The 25,283-nt window shown below is 39.5% G+C and overlaps 1 protein-coding gene across 2 annotated transcripts in view; it reads left to right on the forward strand.

Moving 5' to 3' along the window:
• GREB1 (growth regulating estrogen receptor binding 1) overlaps nt 1-22,657 on the forward strand; it is a 60,332-nt gene extending 37,675 nt beyond the window's left edge. For both annotated transcript variants that reach the window (XM_086461585.1, XM_086461586.1), the window contains exons 22-32: nt 4,777-4,879; nt 6,603-6,761; nt 10,747-10,889; nt 11,653-11,814; nt 13,427-13,631; nt 14,449-14,623; nt 15,579-15,797; nt 18,097-18,232; nt 18,772-18,972; nt 20,508-20,646; nt 22,494-22,657. In XM_086461585.1, coding sequence (XP_086317711.1) covers nt 4,777-4,879; nt 6,603-6,761; nt 10,747-10,889; nt 11,653-11,814; nt 13,427-13,631; nt 14,449-14,623; nt 15,579-15,797; nt 18,097-18,232; nt 18,772-18,972; nt 20,508-20,646; nt 22,494-22,657 — 1,806 coding nt within the window. The remainder of the gene's footprint in view (nt 1-4,776; nt 4,880-6,602; nt 6,762-10,746; nt 10,890-11,652; nt 11,815-13,426; nt 13,632-14,448; nt 14,624-15,578; nt 15,798-18,096; nt 18,233-18,771; nt 18,973-20,507; nt 20,647-22,493) is intronic.
• The last annotated feature ends 2,626 nt before the right edge of the window (nt 22,658-25,283 follow it).

Raw genomic sequence — 25,283 nt, forward strand, 5'->3', positions numbered from 1 at the left:
TATTACAAAGCAATGCATGCATTATTTTTCCAAGAGGCTTTAAGAAATGCAGCAAAACCTGGACAGGTATAGAATAGGTCTATGTATTTATCTGTAAGTTTGCTCACATCATCGACGTTAAGCCGTTGGTTAGTGAGTATGAACAAATACGCACCACTATGTACAACAGGTATCATACCTATGGATAGAAATCTAGTCCCTAGCGCACCCAAGAAAATGCCTATGAGGAAGCCTAAATTCACTAAAATATTTTTCTTAGAAACACCCATCTTACAGTTCCCCAAACAGCAAATCAAGGTTTTTTTCCTTTGTTTTTTAACTGGATATTACAACTTAGAACTACCATTTTCCTTAAGCGTGGAAGCCACTTGTGAGCACAGCTCAGTCATGTGGCACCACACCCAGGAAATGAAGCAAGCACATCTTAAGACACTTTCTAAGGAAGAAAACTGCTGCCCATATTATTTGGTTTTCCTCTACTCCTGTTAAAATATTATTACCATGAGCTTATAAACCATTCAGCTTAAATAAGAAAAAATATTAGGGAAATATTTAATATATATATTGTTAGCTGTGTTTTAGAAGAATGTAGCAAGTGGAAACAAGAAGAAGAGCCAGCACCAGTTAACCAGCTGTCTGTGGACCATCAGCATATTTTCTGTGAATCACCATTGGTTCGCAGACCACAGTTTGAAAACCATTGCTGTGGTATGTGAAGAACTCTCTCATCTGGAAATTGAAATAGAAAAGCCTTATGGAATTATTTCCCCTTTTGCCATATTTCTCTGAACGTGAAGACTGAAATCAGGTGATACTTTACAGCAACATGTAAGAATAATAAAGCACTTCTAGTGGTCCTAGTGTCCAGTGTTTGGAACAAGTTAGAAAAAGGAACTCATTACTGTTAGACCTGCTGCAACAGCACTTTTGCATGTCACTTCCACATAAAAGCATGGATGCACACATGTATTTTTTCTGACTGGAATGTCTCTCTCTCAGATTCTTAGACAGTTTGTTTTCAGCCTGTCCTCGGTATCTATTGTAAGCATTGTTCAGTGGTCAAAATCTTTCGAGAGCTTTCCACTCCTCTTAAGTAGTGTATGTCTGACTTTGACACAAAAACTAGACCTTCATACCTCTTGAATTTTCTGCAGGAAGAATTTGAGTTCATATTCCTTCCTCTTGCTCATCTACCGCTACACTCTTCACGCATGAAGAGCTGCAGGGTAAACATATTCTTATTTTTTTATTGGCCAGATCATCACTTGCACTAAGGATGAAAATAAAACCCAAAATATTAAATCTTTGCAGTCCCCAAATTCTCTAGTTATCCTATTTTCACAAGATTTGAGATTTTTACTTCCTAGCCTTCTGGATTTTTTTTTTTCTTCCAAGGCTGTTTCATTAAACTTCTGTCTTCCAAATTCAGGTAGATAGAAACAAATTAAAGAAATACTTCTATTATTTGGGAATACAGGCTCCCAAGTACCTTATCTGTTAAGGCACTTGGTACTTCTGCTTATTTGAGGAACCTCTTTCTGAGAGGTAGAGCTGTCTGTAGTAGCAGCATCCCTCACGTACATTTTGTTTCAGGAATTATGAAAATGCAGCCCGGTTCCGGGCTCCTTCATTCTTTTAAACTGTTTGCAGCTTTTGTGAGCAGAGCAAAGACAGAATATGGAGAAAACCACCTTGCTCAGAGTACTTCCTTATCAGTTGTTGTCATTGTTAATCTATTATATCGTGCTTAAGCCCAGAGTCACTAATTAGGATCAACATGGCATTGACTAGGCTTCTCTAGAGACATGTAAAGCTACAGCCCAATCATGTATTCAGTTTAAAATTTCATTGCAGATCTTCTACTTTGTTGCAGTTGGGAGATGGAGGATGAGCAAAGATGGGGCTTTATGCTTCGAAGTTGTACATATCCTGCTTGCAGGGACTCTTTGCAGCTACTTATGATGCCTGAACTATCGAAAAGAGAGGTGGTGACAGATGGGACAAGGACTCTTTGCAGAGATGTGGAAGCTCTGTTTATTGACATCTATTCAGTATTTTCAAACAAAGACACTCTGTGCAGTTCCATTTTGCCTTGAGATGGTACATATAGAAAACAATACAATTAATTTAAAAGGTGCATTTACCTATCTGAGCATGCTACAAATTCAGTTGTTCAAGGTTCTTCCCTTCTGGAGTAAACATTGATTGTAAATGAGAAGTCATTCTTTTCTCACCTTCTTTATGAAAATCTTCTGAAAACGACCTGGAAAAGGTGTTCTTTATTTCACCAATTCATTTCTTCAGCAGCAAATGCAGGCAAATGTGCAAGTGAATGGAGTCCAAATGTGAATGTTGCCACGTGCTCTGCATGATCTCTGTCATGGCAGAGAAATGTTCTGAAAACATAGAGAGATTCCTGCAAGCGTCCACCAGCATTTTACATGCAGTGTTGCTAATATCTAACAGTTCATAAAGCTCACAGTACTGTACTGGACAGTTTTTATGTGTCAGATAATGAGATTGGGTAAGATATGATGCATGGAATACTGCGAGTACATATGATTTAGCTTAACGGTTAGGGACTAGCACTTGTAGTCTTGTGGTTTCCAACATTTTTGACTCATGACCCTATAGCTTTGTGTACACTTGAGTCAATTGAGAACTGATACCTTTCATCTAAGTTCCACGTAACTCCCAGATACATTCTTGAAAACCACTGGTGAAAACTGGTTCCCCAGGGAAAGAAAAAAACATGGTTTTGATAGTGTAAGTTTTCAACAGTTACCAAAAAGAAAAAGTAATGTTTTCAGCCTGTTGTTGTGTTGACAATTCAAAGTATATACTTCAAACAGATTAGGAGTTAGTTTTTCATGTAGATACCTGATATCAAGGGAACAGGTTGTGTACTTTTGACAAATGATCTCTCATTTGTTTGAAATCGGGGGAACTGTTAATCTGTCAGACCGCCCTGTGTTTAATAAAAGGGTGATCGGAGATGCTTTAGAAGAGTATGTTCACAAGAGCATATAAAGGCAATCTCAGATTGAGAGAAAACATTGAAAGTATTTTCTTCTAGAACAAAGAATCACCACGTTTGCCTCAGATGTGGGAAGATAGGTTGGTTTTGTTTAGCTCACAAATCAATAGCCATTGCATCTAAGTTTAGAGCCTTGTTCCAGGGTCAATGGAAAGATTCTCATTAGTCTCTATGGATTTTACATAAAAACACAGACAGGGAGTTAGAAATGTCTGGTCCATGGGCTGACTATGGTCCATGCTATCATTTCCTCTATTAAAAGTCACTTTTTTTCTGTCTTACTCCTGGATAACAGAGTTGTGTGCTAGCATGTGGTCTACCATGTGTACCCGAAAGGCTTATTCGACCCTCAACAGGGGTGACAATACCCTTTTCCACCCTTGGCAAGCAACAGTTTAAACTGCAGTCTGATTTATTAAGAACAACAGGTATTGAAATTTGACGAAAACAAATGCTTACCTGCTCTTGCTTCAGCTTCAAAGCCTCCCTTTCTCAAATGTTGAGAGAAAACAAAAATTTCACTTGACATATATGGAAAGTAGTAGATTCAATACTATATTTAGTAATTCAACACCGTATGCTTCTGACATGTCCATCGGTAATGGCAGTGAAGCTGGGTTTTCAATTCAGTAGTAATACAGGCTTGATGCAAAATCTGACACCACTTTGTGAAATCAGACAGTTGCAGCAGAATGTGTCATAGCTGATCTGCATTGCATGTTAACCTCCCCTGTACAGGTGTGGCATTAGTCTTAGGTTGTCAGCTGGACATCAGTGCCATTCTGAGGCTGAACTCTACATACACACACAAAATCATGACGTGTTCATTCTCCTGTGAGAGTGACATGAGCTTGCTGATTTCTTTTTTGTCATTGAAACCCATTGTGCACTGCCTCCTGTTCACTGTAATGGTTTGTAAAGATGTCTGCTTAGATATGGCATTATTTACTTGCTGTTATCATCAACAAAATTTATGTGGAAGACACAGAACAATTCATTGAGTGAATCATTGGCTGTGGCTTATACCTTTCAGCTGAAAAAACTAGAAAAGGGCAGCAATACTATCTGGCATAATGAAGAGAAAATGTAGATAGTGTGTTGGTGGGGTAAAAAAGAAAAGAAAAAGTTATAATATCAAGATAATTTTAAAATGGACTTTTAAAAGGTAATTTTAATACAGTGGAAGGGAAATTATATATTTTCAGCACAGAGGTGGAAGAACACATTGTTACCGATACCGTGTCCTCCAGGAGTGGAAGTGGCCTGCACAAGTTCTCGTACAGATGTATACCACTTTTCTCTTCAGGGTAGTCAGTTTACTTCAATGGCTGTCAGTGTACTGGTAAATTACGCAAATATGAAAGCGTTGAGGTAATTCTTTAGTTATCTTGCAGTTTGAGGATTTTTTGGGGAACATTTTACGAGCTTGTATGGATTTTTAGAAGTTCACTGCCTATGTAGAAACTATAACATCAGGAGAGAAAATTCTCATCTGTGAGCCTGTAATTAGATCTGTGATATAAAATTCATTTTCCAAACTACGTTCCTGCATAGAGAGAACAAAACTGTTGAGCATTTTAAGCATTTCAATTATGCCAGGGATTATGCAAATACAGGATATGCAAGTGCTGAATATTGATATTCTGTTTCACTGCAGCTGCAATTTCCAGATATATGGAAAAATAACATGTTGAAAAATGAAAGTTTACTTCTGTATTTTCTCATTTATATATTTACAGATAGGAAAGACAGGTGCCTATCTGCAGTTCCTCAGTATTTTGTCCCGAATGCTGATTAGACTGACAGAAGTGGATGTTTATGATGAAGAAGAAATCAACATTAGTAAGTTCTTGATGTAAAAATATTTGCTTATGGAAACTGTAGAAAATAGTTATGTTAAATTGAAGAGTAGTTGTCTGTATGTCCTATGCCATTCACCTTTGCAGTTCATTTACATTATTGAAATATTTTAAGAAAATTTTTGTGTCAACTTCAACTGATGCTTAAGAATATTTTATTATTTTACTCATCATTTGGAGTTTAGCCTTTCCCTCAGTGAGAAAACTACATATCTCTGTTTTTCTTGGGAAGTAATCAATAGCATTTATGTATATTAAATTATATCCAGACATTGGTTTTGAGTTTAAAATTGGGATGAACTTTTGTAGTAAAGGACATAAAAAGGATCAGTGAAATTCTAGCAGATTTATACCATAAGAAGCAACGTCATATTTTCTAAGTACGTAAGACTACATGAGGGAGGAAAAGAGTTCCTGCTCTCTAATGACTAATTTTAGTCCAAACTTCCTTTGTTTACAGTGTATTACTCCCCTGTGTTTCCAGATGTATTTCTGACACAGCCTCAGTAATTAAGGGCTGGATTACATAGAAAAATATGGGTGATATTTTATGGGATATCTCTAATTCTTCACTAAAAGCATGCCCACAATCAGCCTTGGAGAGTCTCAGGTGGGTGCTACCTGCCTGCTAGCTGCCTCTGTCACTCCCTGGCTGGAAGCTGTTCAGTCTGTGGGACTGTGCCTCAGCTGTTTTCTCTGAGTGCTTTTTGAGGCAGTACCCAGGAGTCTTCCTCCACACTGAGCTGTGCTTGAGAAAGAGGCAGCTATCCCCCAAAGCTTATGGCAAAACCTGCCGAGAAGGTGACCAGTCTGCTAGGAGACAGGTTTGTGCAAGCAATCCTCTGTATTTTAGGCAGGATTTTAGAGGTCACTTACAGTCAGGGCATGAAGATAATCTCACCATCTGACTAATTCCACCTAAGTTTCATATTTACTTTGGGTACTAAAAGACAGTGACTGACCTTTTCTCAATAATCATTTAGTCTATGCTTATAGACACGGAGTTACATTTCTTTACAGTAGCTGTCAGCTGACCCCCAGACTGAACTCACTACTGTCCTTTTCACTCTTGTCAGATCTTTCAGCCTCTTGACAAAGGTAGAAAAGTATTTTGTAAGGACTTGTGTACATTTGGGGTTTTATGTCAGTTAGCCCATGTCAGAAAAAAGCATGATTTTACTACACATCACATCAATACCATTTACTATTTTTCTCATACCCAGAGTAATCTTTGATTACTCTGACCTTAACACTGGAAGAGGCATTTGACTTTAACTCTGCACTGTACTTAATACTGTAATTTCTGAAGCTTTAAAAGAGCTTGTTTTCCTCAGTGAGAATAACATGTCTTTCCTCAACCGACTTCACAAATGTGGTGGTCAGTGGAAAGATTCCAAAAGCTTGGATGCAGGTAGATCAGCCTTACCAGACCCTTGACAGTGTTTTCATCATCATCCCACCAACTGCTTGCATAAGATTACAAGGTCTTAAATTGATAACAAAGGTTTAAAAGCCAGAATTGCATAAAGGTATGAGGTATATCTGTTCAAACGTGCTCCTCTTGATGCAAGATAATATTGTTTCCTCAGAATGATGAAAGCAAAAATGATGCAGGAATAATAGACACAGCAAAACCATCTATAGCAATATAAAGAGCTTTTAAAAAATGTAATTACATGAATTCTTATTTTTCAATAATATCATAGACATAAAAGAAGAATCTGATCAATACTACCATCAGCCTGGTGATATGTGGCCAGATTTGCAGACATTTAAGAAGATGTCTTTTGACTACACTATCCATGACCCGAAATATGAAGATGCAAGTTTGATTTGTTCAAAGCTTCAGACTGTGAACAGTGAAGGTTAGAATTTGAAAAATCTGGATTGGTACACATATATATTTATTTGTATTTAACATGAGAATCCTGTTAAACTTTTAAACAGAGTGAAATTATGAAAATTGCACTTGACTAAGTAAGACTGAAAAAACTTGAAGTTCACCAGATGACACACCAGAGTATGAGCTTATAAATGTTTTATGGAATATTGTATAGGTAGTCTTTCATTAAAAAAGCTCTGATTCCACAATACGTTTGTGTATTTGAATGTTTTTATGTAGTAGCATTGTCCTGCTCTGTAGCAATGAAGTGATTTATGTGGGTAAAGTTATTTATGCACTTAAAAATATTCATAGGTTTATTTTTAAGTTTTGGTTTAGGTTTGAAAAGTGTGAGAAGTGTGAATTAGTTCTAGTTCTCTGAATTAGCCAGCTGGACGTACACAGACCCATAGGACTGGGTAGGATGTATCCAGGCATGCTGAGGGAGCTGGCCAACATCATTGTGAGGCTACAGTCAAGGTAATGACAATTGGTGGAGCTTCTTGATGGCTGAAAAAAGGAAACTGCCATGCCCTTCCTCTACAGGACAGAAGGAGGATCGAAGCAATTACAGCCTAGGCAGCCTACCCTCAGTCCTCAAAACAATTATGGAACAAACTCTCCTGTAAGCCATGTCCAGGCCCATGAAGGACAGGAAAGTGATTTGGAGCAGCTAGAATGGATCTATCATAGGCAGATCGTGATTGGTAAACATGATTGCGTTTTATGATGAGACGACTGGCACTATGGACAAAGGAGAAGTAGTGGGTTTATGTTGACTTCCGCAAGGCTTTTGTCACTGTCTTCTGTGCTATCCATATAGCCAAAACTGGACAGAGACGGTTTGGGTAGGTGGATTGTAAAGCAGGTGGGAAATTGGCTGGACCACTGAACTCAAAATGTGATGAGTGGCACAAATCCGACTGGCAGCTGGGTATGCATAACAATACTCAGAAACTGATAGTGAGGCAAATGCTGTTTGAGTGCCATTAATAATCTGTTCCAAGGGACAGAATGCAATGTCAACAAGTTCATGGATGGTACCAAACTGGGGGAGCAGTCAATATGCAGGAAGGTAGCACTGCCACTCAGAAAGACCTTGACAGGCTGGAGAAATGGAACCTCCAGGAGGGAACCTCAGGAAGCACATATAGTTCAACAAAGGTAAATGCAAGATCTTGCACTTGGGAGTGAATAATTTTTTGCAGCTGTAAAAGCTTGGGGCCAGCTGGAGAGACAGCAAATATGAGGAAGGTGACCCGATGATCCTGGCAGTCAACAATTTGCACATGAGTCACCAGTTCTTCATGGGTCAATGGCTTACTAAAAATCTAGCAAGCAGGTTAAGGGAAGTGGTTATTCTATGCATGGCACCTGTAAGACCACATCTGGCAGATTCTGTCAAGTTTTTGGCTTCCCAGTACAAGACAGACATTGACATACAGAAGTGAGTCTAGTGGGTAGCCACCAAGATGGATAGAGGCTTGAAGCACATGACATACATAGAAAATAGAAGAGAATTGGGTTAGTTTGATCTATAGAAGTCTAGCAGGGACATCTGATTGCTGTCTTCAACTTCCTTATGGAAACTTATAGACACAAACTATTATAGATACACAGTGTAAGGACAAGAGACAACAGACACAAGTTGCAACATGGGAAATTGCAATTAGATAGTATGAAAAATTATTTCTTGAATAAAAGTCATCAAACCATGGATCAGGTTGCCCAGAGAGACTGCGGAAACTCCATTCTTAGTGATTTTCAAAACTTGACAGGACAAGAAACAACCTTGAACAACCTGATCTGAGGCTGAAAATCTGAGTGAAAGGTTTGGCCAGATAACACAACAGAAGCCCTTTTCAGCAGAACTGAGATCTCATCTTCTTTTAGTCTCACACAAAGGAGACCCTTTTTTAAAATGTGGATATTTGCTAAAGAGCAACATCACTAAATTTGCCAAGTTAATTTCACATAAACTACTGTGGTGTCTGTCACAGGATGGCAAACGTCTGTCGTAAGATTCTATTTTACTATTCATTACTTTTGCAAGCATGCAAACAATAATAATAACAGCAACAATAACATTTTAAATAATCTGGCTTTGCTTACACTTCAGCCTTATGTGAAATCTGTACAGAATTATCATGATCATGGATTTGTAGATACTTCTTTGTAGTCCTCTTTGCTGTGCAGAATAGTTTATAAAATACACTGTGCTCAGAATTAATTCATAGTTTGGTTTGCATTTGTTTAATCTTGCCTTTGTCCTAGAAGCTAATTAGAATCATAGAATCAAAGAATCATAGGATGGTTTGGGTGGGAAGGGACCTTAAAGACCATCTAGTTCTAACCCCCTGGCATGGGCAGGGACACTAGACCAGGTTGCTCCAAGCCCCATCCAACCTGGCCTTGAACACTGCCAGGGAGGGGGCAGCCATGGCTTCCCTGGGCAACCTGTTCCAGTGCCTCACCACACTTGTAGTGAAGAGCTTCTCCCTAAGATCTAATTTAAATCCATCCTCTATCAATTTGAAACCATTACCCCTCATCCTGTCACTACTACCCTACCTGATAAAGAGTCCCTCCCCACCTTTCCTGTAGGCCTCCTTGAAGCACTGGAAGGTCGCTATAAGGTCTCCCCAGAGCCTTCTCTCCTCCAGGCTAAACAACCCAAATTCTCTCACTGGGGAGGTGCTCCAGCCCCCTCATCATCTTTGTGGCCCTCCTCTGGAGCCACTCGAGCAGGTCCATGTCTTTCTTATTCTGGGGGCCCCAGAGCTGAATGCAGTACTTCAGGTGGGGTCTCACCAGAGTGGAGTACAGGGGGAGAATCACCTCCCTCGGCCTGCTGGCCATGCTTCTCTTGATGCAGCCCAGGTTATGATTGGCTTTCTGGGCTGCAAGTGCAGGTTGCTGGCTCATATTCAGTTTTTCATCCACCACTAGCCCTAACTCCTCTGCAGGGCTGCTCTCTATCACTCGTTGCCCAGCCTGTATCTGCACTTGGCGTCGCCCCTTGCACTTGCCCTTGTTGTGCTTCATGAGGCTGGCACGGGGCCACCTCTCTGGACTGTCAACATCCCTCTGGATGGCATTCCTTCCCTCCAGGGTGTCAGCCACACCACTCAGCTGGCGTTATTGGCAAACTTGCTGAGGGTGCACTCAATCCCACTGTCCATGTCATGGACAAAGATAGCACCAGTCCCAATACCAACCCCTGAGGAATGTGACTCGTCACTGGTCTCCACTCAGACATCGAGCCATTGAGCATAGAATCATAGAATCATTAGGTTGGAATAGACCCCTGAGATCAGTGCAACCATCCAGCCAACTCCTTATCCACTGAGTGGTCCATCCATCAAATCCATGTCTCTCCAGTTCAGAGACAAGGATGTTGTGTGGGACAGTGTCGAATGCTTTGCACAAGTCCAGGTAGATGCATCAGTTGCTCTTCCCCTACCCCCAAGGCTGTAACCCTATCGTAGAAGGCCACCAAATTTGTCAGGCACAATTTGCCCTTAGTGAAGCCACATTGGCTGTCACAAATCATGTCCTTATTTTCCCTCTGCCTTAGCACAGTTTCCACGAGGATTTGCTCCATGATCTTGTCGGGCACTGAGGTGAGACTGACTGGCCTGTAGTTCCCTGGGTCTTCTTTCTTTCACTTTTTAAAAATGGGGGTTATGTCTTCCCTTTACCAGTCATCAGCAACTTCACCAGACTGCCACAACTTCTCCAATATCATGGATAGTGGTGTAGCCCCTTCGGCTGCCAGTTTCCTCAGGACCCACGGATCCATCACATCAGGTCCCATGGACTTGTTCACCTTCGGATTCCTTAGATGGTCTTGAACCTGATCCTTTCCTACAGTGGGCAGTTAATTACAGTGACAGAAACAGTTTGTCAGAAGGGAATATATTCTGTCTTTGAACATATGTTATTTAGGTTGTTTCTTTTTTTAATAGACAGATCAATGAGCAGGAGACAGGAGGATATGTATACACGCCGTCAAACAACTAGGATGAGATTGTCCAAGTATGCAGCATATAACACCTACCATCACTGTGAACAGTGTCATCAGTATATGGGTTTCAATCCCAGGTACCAGGTAAAGTCTTCCAGATATTACTCTGCAGATCAGAAGCTGAAGCAGACACAACCCAAATAGTTTTGTGTACATTCACTGTATTTTAATTGACTTAGAAGTTGCATGTATGTTAAAAACAGCTGATTTACAGAGTTTGTTATTTCTTGAGGTTTGCCTGCCTTGACCAGACTGCAGGTTTGGGGACATCAGAGGACTGATTCTTGCCTCAATTACGGTAGCTTATTCAGTGCTGTAATCTGCATTCTACATGTATAGTACCAGTTAAAACAACTTTCCTGGTAAACTTTTCCCACTGGGACTTGCTTACATTGTCACCTGAGCAATGGCAAAAAGATGCTGATGTAGGAGTAGTCCAGCATCGAGCTGTCTAGAAGAGGCATGCAGACTGTTATGACTTAGAGTAACCCTCCAACTTCCTGCCTATTATAATGTGAGGAAGAAGGTATTAGCAATGCAAATATTGGTTTTTATTTGTCAGTATTTCTGAAAGCCGAGAGTAGCCTGTAAATGTTGGTACCACCTGCAAGATGAAGCTGAAACAATGGTTTCAAAAGAGGGAAGAGTTTACTTTATATTTTTTTAGTGTATGCTCAAGCCTAGGGAGCATTGCTTAACACCTAATGAATCATGAGGTAAAATCTAATGCAATATAGAAAGTGATTGTAATCCATTTGGTAATGTTATAAATGTGTATTAACTACACTGAGACTTCGTAGTTTGACTCTAACCACTGGAATTATCCTGTTTTTTTCCCCATCCTCAGCTTTATGAGTCCACTCTGCATGCATTTGCCTTTTCCTATTCTATGCTAGGAGAAGAAATCCAGCTGCATTTTATCATTCCAAAATCAAAGGAGCATCATTTTGTCTTTAGTCAACCAGGAAGACAATTGGAAAGCATGAGGCTACCACTAGTCACAGATAAGGTAGATGGATAATTATATTTATGGCCATATATGGCAGAGAGACGCTACCAGTTTTACAATTTGTTCAATCAGGATTCTTTACACTTCTGGTCCTGCTGTCAAGAGATAATGAAGATGTCCTGATACTAAGCTTGTGTTTTCTCCCAGAAAGGGAGACATGAAGAAAAACTGTCAAGCCTTTGGTATAAACACCCTTATCTGGGGCAAAAGGTTCTCTGGTTACTGGTTTAAGATGTTAAAGTGAGAACGGTTTCAGCCATGAGCCTCAGAGACATGGTTTTGTTTATTATACAGTTACTATGAGGAAGCAATTTTTTACTGTAGAGGAAGGCAGTGGATTATCCTGTCTTATTCTGCATAAATGCTCCATTGCTTTCATCTGAAAAAAAAGCTTTCAAAGAATCTTTATCATGGCTTCAAGACTGTCCAAAGAATCACATCACGCTTGTAGAAAACACTTTGTAAGGTCATCCAACAGGCTACGCAAACTCTGCCTCAGAGCCTCAAAGACGCGGCCTTCACAGTGGCTCCTAATATCCATGTCTAAGATGACACTGTGTCTTGCTCAGGCCACACTGCTCGGAGTAGTGAAGCAATTTGTGGACAGTAGTAAGCAGTAGCACTTCTATCCTGGAGAAAATAAGCTGCTGCCAGTAAACAATAATAAATAATACCACCCTTCAGTTTGGACTTTTATGTCCAGTTCAAGTTTGAAATGGGAAGCAGCAACATAGCAGCAATGGTGCAATGTGAGGATGAAACCTCCTGCTCTTCCTCACCCAGTAAACTTGTGCTTGGCTGCACAGTCAGAACTGTGCACTGGGTCCCTATGGATTCTTTTCACACTTCTGACCCTCACCTGCTCTGAGGCTTTGCCAAAACCATTTATTCTTCCTTTGCTTGTTTTTCTGTTCGCTTGCTCCAAAATGGTGCCTGCAACCTTGCTGCAAGCTTGAAAAGTGCTGTGGAACAGAAAGCTAGATTATTAAAGCATTATAAAATATTTTTCTTGATCCACTCTAAATTCCCTTTTGTGAACCCCACTGGCACCAAATCCAGCATTTTGTGCTTTTGCAGTTTTAAATCCAGAGTGCTTAATTGTGAGGGTTTTGGAGAGTCTCTGCAAAGAGGCACACTTTCATTTTGGGTCCTTAATGACCTTAGTAGGAACCAGGCTAAAATCTACTGCCCAGACTGGAGCAGTCCTGGACGTCTGAAGAAACAGGGCTTTCAGAAGCTGTACTATCAAACTTGGAAGCACCTAGTGAGTTTCAGTGCATTCAAGATCAGGTGACAGCCAGTCAGAAAGGCTATACTGCAGTTTTGGAGTAAAATATTTCTTATCATATTGAGTCATATAGTCCTAAATACTTTTCCAGATCTAGCAGTCCCATCCAGTCCACCACACTCTCACCAGTCAAATAATCTAAGTGATAGAGTTTTCTTTTTCCTAACTCTTTTAAAATTTGCTTATTTTCCTATTAAGTGGATTTAAAATGTTGCAGTTTGTCCAGTGTCAGTGAATTTGATTTACTCTCCTGAAACATCTGGTACTCTTTGTTTAAACATCCTCCAGCTTAGTACAGCAACTCACACTTCTTTTTATTTACAGAGTGAAGATTACATAAAAAGCCCCACTTTTACTCCCACCACTGGTCGTCATGAACATGGACTTTTCAATTTATATCATGCAATGGATGGAGCCAGTCACTTGCATGTTTTAGTTGTCAAGGAATACGAAATGGCCATATATAAGAAGTATTGGCCCAACCACATCATGCTTGTTCTTCCAAGCATTTTCAACGGTGCAGGAGTCGGTAAGCGTAACAAAAAGTTCTAACAAATGGGGACACACGACTTGGGCCCTTGAGGTGTTACTCAGCAGTGACATGTAGGCACGCACGCACGTTGTAGCTAGCATATCTGATCTGGTGATCTGCATTCTCTTTGAAGACAATGTGTCAGTCAGAAGACAATGTGTCAGTCAGAGATGCAATTCACTTAATCCAGGTCACTTAAAACAAGCTAGATGAATTGCACCCTGGAAATACTTACTCCTCTCTATTGCTTTTAAAGGGAGCTGAGGGTGTTAACTCAGTTACCTACTCTGTTTCCCTGTGAAAATAGCTTATGTACTGTTTGCATAGGCAGTGATACACTGATTAGGTACATCTCCTAGGTAGGTTCTGTTAATACATTATCTGTGAAATATTTAGCACCTTGCCTTTACTGCTGGAACAACTTACAGACAGCAGTAGTGGCAAACATTCAAAGTAGATCGTCAGGGGAAATTGTTCCCGTGTCATTCAGCTAGTCAATCAACATCTCTAGATGTTTGCACTAAGAGATACTAGTGGATCCAAATATCTGTCAGGTTAAAAGAATCAGTTGCTAAACCCTTAAGACACCAGCAAATCTTTACCACAGAAGTCAGGCTTCATTTTCTGTGCTTCCCCGTGGGGTCCTATAAGTTACAAAGTAAGTTGGCTCTGGGGAGGGTTAGGGTGTTAAAATCTTCAGAGAGATTCATACCTGGTTGGTCTGCAGAAATACTCAGTTCAAAAGGCTTCCAAGTTAAAAGCAAACAATTTCTGCCCCTACTTTTAATCTGATGGTTTATATCCTTGGTTTCAGGTGCTGCACACTTCTTGATAAAAGAGTTGTCCTATCATAACTTGGAGCTTGAACGAAATCGACAGGAGGAGCTGGGGATAAAACCCCAGGATATCTGGCCTTTCATTGTCATTTCAGATGACTCTTGTGTTATGTGGAATTCAGTAGAAGTTGATTGTTCAGGAGACAGGGAAAGGTAAATAGAGTAATATATGCTTTTTCAGCTCACCTCTTTTAACCTTTCACTTCACATCAGTTTTGAAATTACATTTGATATACTCCAACTTTTACCCTGTACAAGTAGAGAATAATATTTGCTTAATGAAAGAAATCTTTTCCCTAGGTATCTGCCTTCACATAGCACATAGTTTAGTGCCCATTTTTCATTCCTGTCTCCTGAGGATTTAAGTGCCCTGCAGCCTTTGCTGTATAGCTTGATTCTGGTTGAAACTAGAGCTACTGGGACTGCAGATTTCACACAATCCCTGATACACTGGACAAGCATGAACATTCACATGTACATTTTTAACAGGATTTTTCTAAGGAAGCTAAAAGACATTTCTATGCAAATTGTGCAGTTGATTTCCTCTGGCTCTTTTGTCAGTCCCAGTCTGTGTGGGTCCTTTATTAGCTCCCCAAATCCCCCAACAACTATTTTTGTTTTAATTATTTTAGAACATTGTTTGTGCTAGATATTTTTATCTATTCCCAGAATGGTGCTATGTAGGATTTACAGCAGACCTTCAAAGAGAACTAAACTCAGTGAAAACTGAGATTTATGGACTCTAGGGGTGGGCTAAGAGGATATTACACTTTGCACTTAAATTATGGCACAAAGTCAGCAACCCTTCCAGAGTCATTTGGAACGTTATCCAGGTAACTTTAAAAGTTTACATATCTGAGTGAATATTTTGAAAGATCCAGACTAAGTTTCAGATCTGTTACACCAGTCCCCACCACATAAGCCCTAGATAATTTTAATTTTTGATTGGAGTGAGAGACAAAAAGTTGCAGTAAAGTGAGACAACACTGAAGTTATCTGCCTGATACTCATAACTACTTTTGCCTGTTAAGAATTGCTCTTCAGTTGAAGGAGATTCTGAATATTCTTTATATACTTTAAAACTGACACAGTTTCATAATTACTATAGTGACTATACATGGACTGAAAGGAATGTTTCCTTGAAGCAAATTCTACAACATATTGAAGCAACTCCCAATGTCACTCACTATGCCTTAATTGGGATGAGGAAATGGTCCAGTAAAACAAACGGTGCTGAGATCAAGGAACCATTCTCCTGCTGCCATGTGCATGATTTCATTATGCTGAATGTCGATCTCACACAGAATGTGCAGTATAATCAGAACAGGTAAGTGAATCAGTAGCATCATTCAATAGAGATAAGAACCACATAAAGGAAGTTTTACAAAAGTTCTTGTTGATTTTTGGGGAGGTTGTTAATGGGATGCAGACAGATTTTCTTTTCTTACTGATGGTTCAAATCCTTCCCAAACTGCCAGCAGCTGGAAAAATACATTAATTTCTGTAGTTCCGAATAAAACGGTCATATTTGAATTACAGGGTAGGCACACTCAGCAGTGTGCCTTGCAGTGTTGGTCCTCCAGTTGTCTAGTCCTAGTGGCCTTTTGGTAAACACAGTACTTCCCCTCCTGCCTGCTTACCGGCACTGCCTTCCAAAGGAAACGGGGGTGTATGGGTGAATGGCGTATAAGCAAGTCTTGTTCTGACATGGAATTGAGGTATAGCTGGGCTTTCTACACTGAGAGCACAACACTGGAGCACACTGCATGTGTGCTCATCAGGACAATCAGAAGAAAGGAATAAATAAACCTCGTTAACATTGCTGTTTTTTTCTCACATGGAGCTGTCTCGGAAATCCCATTTTTCCATTTATTGTGTCACACAGGATATATCAGATTATAATATTGCCATACACAGTATCACCACAGTTACCAGACCTGTATTCACTAGGTACATCATCTCACAGAATTTCACTCATGTATGTGAAATAAACTGTGGGTTTGGACTCATTTCTGAAGGACAAGCATTTATTACAACAGAATGAAGTAGATATCACTAGAGGTAGGATTCACTTGTCTAAAGCCAGCCTTTAGGCACCTCAGAATATGCAAGACGTCCATATGGGGCGGACAGGTACGACATGAATTCTACATGTGTTTTTCTGTAAGCTAGGTGGGATATCCCAGGTAATATAAAGTGGCTCTACGCACCTAGACGTGATAACTGAATATTAGTCACTGTACTTCACAGAAGAACTCTCCTATCTCAGGAAGATGTCTTCTGAAGTCCAAGTTTACTTATAACTGCAAGGAAGCAGTTCGGCTTTCATGATCCTGTGGATAAACAGATGACCTAAATTTCTATCGTCATGAGCTTGGCACTTTAAAAGAATATTTTAAACTTGCTCCTATTCACCTCCTAGTACAGAACTGTGCTCCCAGCTGTCTAACTGTATTACCTTATGAAGCATTATGAAGGCCTAATGAAGTGAACAACAATAAAGCAAAATGATATGAGTACAGGCAGCAGTGTTACAATGTCAGGAATGCCCTACGGCACCACCCATTTCCTGCCTATGTCTTTAAACCATGCATGGCTCACCATAATCCTCTGTGTGGGCGCTCTTGAGCCTGAAGTATTGTATGACATTCCAAGCCTGGGCTGGCAAGGAAAAAGGTACATTTTGAAACACAGAGACACTGACAGTCAGGTATACCAAATATCCATGTAGATATCACTAAGATCAAAGGCAAGATTTTAAAAACCTATAATTAAATGCCATATTTCTCACTATGTCGACTGTTGCAGTAATTGCTCAGCTCTCTTAAATCCAAGCCCAGGATGTGAGTCTAACGGTTCTGCACATCATCCTGCTTGCTGTGTAATATTTAAATTCAAAATGGAGAACTGAGTCTGAATTTTCCAAAGGCCAAAGTATTTGAATTTGGTCAGCTTTAGAAGTTTACTTTTTATTCTGTTAGATCTTATTTTTAAAATGAGTCAAATTTAGCTCAGGGATGTTTGGCTTCATTGTGCTTAATTTATTCCTATGTCTCAGCAGTTTTGTTGTATTAAGAAAAGACTCCTTGTCTTTGATTAGTTTTTGTCTCTAATGTAAAATGACATTATTTCTGTACAGGAACATTGAAAAATGTACTGGATATTCATATTCTAAAGGAAAAATGAGAGTCAGAGATCTCTGCATTTGACAAATCAAATGTAGGGCCTCATCCATTTCCTTGGAAATCAAAGGAATTAATTTTCTTGACCTTATTTGGGGTAGTAACATGTATAGCTATTTTCAATGACTGCATTATTGTAGTAAAAGACAAAGAAACTCTTCTAACTCCTAGGTCTTTTCTCTGGCAATTTACTACCTTTCTCCTTCCACTTCTGTTTCTGGTCCTTTCCCTCCCTGCATGGTTCCCTCCCTCTTGAACTCATTCTGGCCTCGTTTATTACTACAAAGCTGAAGTCTCTTTCCCTGACTGATAGGTGCTGGTGCAGGGTCAGTATGTTTGACACCTGTCCTTTCTATGGTGCTGATCAAAGACCCTGAGTGCTTGCACTTGTTAGTGTGTGATGAGAAACATCCCTCTGAACTGCTACGATTTTATTCTTTCCAGATTTACATGTGATGATGTTGACTTCAACTTGCGCGTCCACAGTGCTGGCCTTCTCATCTGTCGCTTCAATCACTTCAGTGTCATGAAAAAGCAAATTGCAGTAGGAGGACAGAGATCCTTCCACATTAAGTCTAAGGTAGGAACTGAGACCTCTGTTTCATTGTTGTTAAATTTCTGTCTTTCTTTTTTGTACCCTGTAACCAGGAGAACTAAGGTATTTTAGTGCATCACCAGTTGCTAGTAATGGGATACGTGTGCCTTGTGGGTTTTTTTAAAATTTCTTTCTGAAATCCACAATATTCTTGGCATAAATGCACCTCTCCTTAATCATTTTCCCTTAAAATTTAAAAAAACATCTGAAGTGCCTCTTTACGAATCAAGTAACCATTCACTACGAGTTTTTTAACTATAGCTATTGAATTGCTCATCTTCATATGACTTCATATGTAGGAGTACTTTGGGTTCAAAGAAGAAACCTCAAAAACTCTATGAATATAAACATAATTCTGTGAAACTGAAACTTTTTGGTAGCAGGTATATTTGGCTGAATGACTTTCTTCTTATATAAATCTTAGTTTTGTAGGGTAGAGATATATTTTATACAAAACAAAATTTAGATAAGTTCAACTTGATTGATCAGGACTGATCTGTACCAGAAATATTTTTTCCTCATAGGTATCTGACACTCCAGTTTCAATCTCCCCTGCTCAGTACATTTGTGCTCCTGACAGCAAGCATACCTTCTTGGCAGCACCTGCTCAGTTGCTCCTTGAAAAATACCTCCAGTATCACAGCCATCGCTTCTTCCCTCTCTCACTGAAGAATTACAGCCATCCAGTGCTATCTGTGGACTGTTACCTTAACTTAGGACCACAGGTATTGAACAAAAGAATCTTCAAGCAGCTCTAGAAATGTATAGGCTATGTTTTGGATAAGTTCATTGATGCATTCCTTAATAATACTTACACAGCCTTTGAAGAATCAGGGATTTAAATCAAATTCTTAGTCCCGTAGAGATATTATTAGAGGTTTCAAGTAAAATAAATGAAGAACAATACCAGAGTTGTCCTAAATATTAACATAGTCTGTGACTTATACCAGATTTGGAATTAACACAGAGCACATTTTTCTTCAAGAAGGGTTTTCTCATTTGGCCCTTCCTACATCAAATTTCATTCACAACAATGTTTTAAAAATACTAGCTTACTCTTAGAAAACACTTCAAAACATAAACAGTCAGAATGGGAGAAGATGACGTTATATCTCAGGAGCTGTTGGCTCTCTCTGACAAGTTTGGATCTAAAGCCAAGGTCATACTTAAACTCAAATGTAGGTTGGATAGAAGTGTGATACTAAGGTGTTGGCATTCAGGAGAGAGAAACTGCTCTTACTTTTTCACCTGACTAAATGAAATTCCGTCTTGCTGGGTGTACTAAACTTCTTTACCAAAACAGCTGTGTAATGACCTTCCCATATATGCTGCTCCCAGAACATTTTGAACTATACCTTTCAATTTTCTTTCTGGCTGAGCTCTTACAGGTCTATGTTCCCATCATGTTGGGAAAAAACAAACTCTGTGGAAGGGCATTGTACTGTTACTGTGTTCATCCATTGCATCCTTTCAGCTGTAACCCATTCAGCACGTGAAATGAATTCAATTCGGTTCTGGAATTGTTACCTGAGCTGGAATGCAATACAATAGGATTGAAGGAATATGGATAAGTACAGGCATCCTGGGCCAAAGTCTCAGTTGCTGTGGGTCAACCTTCCTCCACTGAATCATGCTGACTTATGCCAGATGAGGGTCTGCCCCAACTAAGTAGTACAATGGCACATTGGAAACAAAGCCTTGCACGGAAGTTTCCTTAATTTAAACTCATAAATCCTGAAAAAGTGCTATAAATAATCCCAGTTCCTAGTGGATTTGGGGAGTAGCCATAAAACCAAACTAGACGAGAAGAAACCTTGCGTGTTCGTGTGTATGCACAACTCTACTGACTTGAGTAATCTTATTGTAATGTAAATGAAATTAGGCATTTCTAAAGGGTTATTTTCATGTCCAACTGCACAGTTATCCTATTTACTCATGTGTAGATAGACTGTGCTGGGCAGGTCACAGCATTACGGTTGTGGGGAGCTACTGTTACTGCAGCTTTCAAACCCTATCATATCTAAACCTCATGATAATAATAGTAATTAATAGTAATGACTAATACAAAGATATGAATAGTGCTTTTATGTAGATTTTTAATAAGCAGAAGGATGTTAAGGAAGACACTGTGACAATCACAATATTTGAAGTTGGAAAGCAAGTCTGAATTTGAATCGAATACTGAAAGCTTGGTATCAAGCTTTAGCTTTATATAGAAGCTTGCAAAATGTTATTGTTTTTTCTCCCGTCTCCCAATCAGATTGCAGTTTGCTACGTGAGTTCTCGGCCTCACTCTCTGAATATCAGTTCCTCCGGTTTGACATTCAGTGGTCTCCTGCTATACCTCTGTGACTCCTTTGTTGTAGCTAGCTTTTTGAAGAAGTTTCATTTTCTTAAAGGTGAGCTGCAGTAATTTTAACAGACAATTATATGACCTGGTTTCTGGGAACCTCGGGAAAATAATATTTTGTATGAAAATATACATCTATATATATGTATATGCATGTATTCATATTTGTCTTTATACGTCCCACCCAACTTTGATGCTTGATCATGCTGCCTCTGTACTCTAGTAAACTGGTATATAACTGTGCTATAAATTCTGCAGATTTCTAAGTGGGGAAGAATGTTGGATCTGTATCATTATGCCTAGTGTATATGCATAACTCCTTACTTTATGTTTGAAAATTAAGATTTATGTATGAAGCATTTACCTATTGTATTCTTGCAGGTTTTCTAATTTTCGGTAGAAAATTGGTGATGGACAAGCCTCCATCAAAATCTATTTACTATCCTTCGAAACAGAAGCTGGCTCATTTAAAATTTATCCCTAATAACCAGTTTCTCCAGGTAGACCTTGTGATGGAGGCTAGCAGTGCAGACAAACAACTTCCATTTGTATTGCAGGCAGTCACATTGCAAACTTCTTTTGGATTGTTCTGCTACTATCTTAGGCATTTAGCACTCTGGGCATTTGTTTCATACGCAGCTATAACCGTCACTGGAGGAAGAACACTGACAAATGCCTTCTTGAAACAGGCAGAGTTGTTATGAACTGCTGTGTTCTTTGTTGCAGTTAATGCAGTTTCATGAAGGTATGTCTAGCAAAGTGCAAATCGAGGTACAATGTGCTTTACCTGCACACGTCACTGAAGCTACATTAGCGCCAGTGTCTATGCTCATTCTGGAGCAGAGTCCACATTTTAATCAGCCTGTATTTTCTCTAACAGGGCTATCAGAGTAACTGCAAATGAAAGCAGTGCTTTTATACTGCATTCTTTTTAGTGACCAGAGGCTATCAATCAGTTTCATTTTGCATAAACCAGACAATTTTTATAGTGGGTAGCACAAAGTGTCTTTGATTTGGGATTTCTCCAATTCCCTTGGCAGTCTACTTGATTTTCTAACCAGCCACATGAGCATTAAACACCACATGACTGTCTGTCTTGTTTCTTTTTATTACATTCTCAGCTTTCTTTTGTCTTGGGCATTTCCACTTACCTCACCAACTCTCATTCAGATTATTGAATGCTGGAGAGGTAACAATTTCCTCCTAATTGCACTTTTGTCAGAAGCCAGGAAATCATGCATGCCAATTAAAATGGTATCAGTGTGCCAGTCAAGACAGTTGATACTGTTTACTAAAATATGATTTTTCTTACTTTGGCATTCTGGATTCAGCTGTGTCCATAGCCATACAGACCAGATTTTTCTTTGCTAGCACATTAGCTTACCAATCTGAAAAGCACTGAAGCTTGTGGTTAGTTTTAAGGACACGTTTAGACCCTTTCTGGTCAGCAAAGCACAAAGACCTTTGTCAGCCATCATGGTGATTCACTTGTAGTGTAAGTGTTTTGCCGAGTGAGAGTTTCACGCAACAAAGTAATAAACAGTAGGGCTAGAACAGTAGGTTCTAGGGCTTTATCTTGTTTCCTGATAGGACGCATCATCACCTCCTTAGACCTCACAGTTTTACCCTTCCTTACACTGAGGAGTAGGGAATGTGTTGTTAGTCCTCTTTACTAAATCAGTACTAGATACCTCAAGTTACACAAGAAGACCTCATAAATAGGGACCTGAACATAGCTCTTCTTGGTCTTACATGAGTGTTTTAATTGTCTCCCAAGCCCATTTGTAACTCCTGTTGTGAAAGTGGTGGAGTTCTACATGCTAAGGAGTGGTGGGAGCTGGGTGATGTGAGAACAAAGGGGATACTCACATGGGTTTCTTCTGAACATTTGCTTAGGTGCCACCCTGTGTGTGATTTGTCAAGACCGCAACTCTCTTCGCCAGACTGTTGTCCGGCTAGAGCTGGAAGATGAATGGCAGTTCCGACTGCGGGATGAATTCCAGACTGCCAATGCAAAAGAGGACAGACCACTTTTCTTCTTGACTGGACGACATATTTAGTTGAAAAGAGACACATTTCCTGAATGATACAAGAGACTAATTGCCACCATCTCATGAAATGACTTTTGAGAGGCTCTGCCTTCTGAACAGAAACAGGAGTGTTTTCCATTGTTTATTAGAAAGATATCTAATCAGACAATTTAAGCTGATATTTCCAAATATTGAAATTTCTTTTCTAATTGTATTGTCTGATGGAAGTAATTCCTAATTCCTGGGCAAGACACAGAAACTTACAACTCCACATGGCAGAAACCACGTTGGATCAGAAGAGAGGTCAATGAGTGCACTTCTGTGACAGGTGCAGACCACATGCAAGTTCATAAGCAAGAGTTTTAGAACACTTTTTGTACATTCCAGAAATAGGAAATGAAAATTTAGGAGCAAATTTTGGTTTACCGGTCTTACTTATCTAACACTTGGCACAAGGCAACAGGAATTGTTACAGTTTTGTAGTATACTGCTACTGATTGATCCAGGTAGGCTTTTTATATAAAGATTTGTAAAGTGTATTTCATTAATAGTGAGAACTCAGTTGGAGTCTTAATTTTTGGAACAGGTGCCACACTGGATAGTTTTACCATACAAGACTTTTGGGATAGAAGCATAATTATATGTCTGGTTTTATTAGCATAAGGAAGAGTCAAGAAAGTAGACTATAAAATGAGATCTGAACATTTAAACTTGAAACTGAAATGACGTTGAGGAACTGAAGAGATCAAATGGTGAGACTGACCTGCAAGTGACTTATCACCTCTAGAACAGTGGTGTTTTCTGGTTTCTGATTAAATTGTTGCACTGGCTGCAGACTCCAAGCTGGGCCAAGTGCACTCAAGACAGCAACTGAAATGGTTCTAAAACACTCTCAATACACTTTCTGGGGATATTTTCTTGCCAAGGTGCTTCAAAAGGGGGAGAACATTGAGACTATGTCGCTGAGGAATTCAGGTGGAAATCTAAAAACATGTTCTAGAATGGCACCAGGTGTCACAGTATTTTGTACGCTCTAAATGTGAAGTCAGTGATCATGGTCTTTGTCTAGGTTTTTGGAAATACTGAGTTACAAAATTCCTGTTTGTCTTTATAGAATCAGTGTTAACTTCACTCAGTCCAGGTGCAAGAAGGCTGACTATAGACATTGTCAGAAGACATCTAATATTTGGGCAGTCCTTTCTTACTGGATACACCAATGGGAGGAACATTGATTTTATACAGATGAAATGTCATTAGGTGGCTGAATCCATTACAGTCTCGGCCTTGAAATGCAGGCATCAGTATGGCTATGCCAAAGAGATAATTTAGGTCCATGTACAGGGAGAAGGTAAGTTCTGTAAGTTTGAGACATCTACATCACTATTTATGAGGTAACTGCTAGAAATCAGTGTGTTTCTATATTTCATTGTCCTTGTTTCAGAGTGAGTGAGAATTCACTCTAAGTTTTGGGAAGGAGGGTAAGCATTGTCTTATGTAAATAGTATTACCTGTTCAGTTTTCACCAGTTGATTAGTTAATTTAAACTTTTTTAAAGAAGTGTGACATTCATGTCTATTCCATCCTTTATAAATAAAGTTCATGCTGCATGGACATCTGTCTTGGTAATGTATAGGACTGTGAAGTATGCTGTTGTAGAGGGAGAAAAAGAAAAAGAAAAAGGTTGGCTGAAAGGAGTTAATATGATTAAGGAATGCCCTGAACTCATCAAGAGGAAGTACAGCACTGCCTAATGGCATAAAGTGTAAATCAGCCTCAAAGCTATAACAGTTTTTACAAGAACTCAGAATTAAAGATGGCGGGCTGAAATCTCCTTTCCTGTAACTAAATACTTAAACAACTTATACCACGTGTCTGTTAACTTTTCCTGTGGTTTAGATCTGAGATTTGCTTTGCAAGTCTTTAGACATCTGTTTTCTCCAAGAAACTGAAAAAAGACCTATAGTATATAATAATAAATAAATAAAAATGGATCACATGCTTTCTTAACATTGTCTGATGGAGTACATCAAGACCAGATATGCCCTTATTGTGTGACCAAAAAGCAGTTAATTCCCATCATACAACCAGCTATCCGCCCAAATGGTAGAAAAATACGGCATTTTGTCTAGAAGATGCCAAAAAAGTAGTGGATGAGTCAGGCAGAGCCACTCTCCAGACAGAGCTCCACCCAAGAGTTTCTTCACCCCTGACCTAGCTTACAAGCTAAGCTTCCTCAGAGTGTAAGATTTCAGTGAGAGGGACAATGTAGAGTTCATGTCCAACTGGAACTCTGAGGTAGTACAGTAATATAGATAAATAATAATGAGAAATAAAAGCAAATCTGTTTGGATGGACTAGCATCCTGTGTTACAACTACTCGGTGCAGTACATGTGTAGGGCTGGGAACCCAGGTCCCAGCTCCATCCTTCTCTTGTCTTGTCTTTTCCGGGAAAGAATCACTGGCTTTCAGTCCCAGTGACCTTTGTAAGAAAACTTGGCCCATGCCCATTATGTACACAAATCTTTTATGTATTTCCTTTCTGAATTTGGATGTGGCAAGAAGGTAGAGCTCTCCATCACATGGGTTGACTTCATAATGTAGTAGCAAACAAAATAAAAGCCATTGCCTGCATGCTTTTACAGACTTTTTGCAGCC

This window comes from Leptosomus discolor, chromosome 2, assembly GCF_034619465.1.
Source record: "Leptosomus discolor isolate bLepDis1 chromosome 2, bLepDis1.hap2, whole genome shotgun sequence".
Taxonomy (NCBI): domain Eukaryota; kingdom Metazoa; phylum Chordata; class Aves; order Leptosomiformes; family Leptosomidae; genus Leptosomus; species Leptosomus discolor.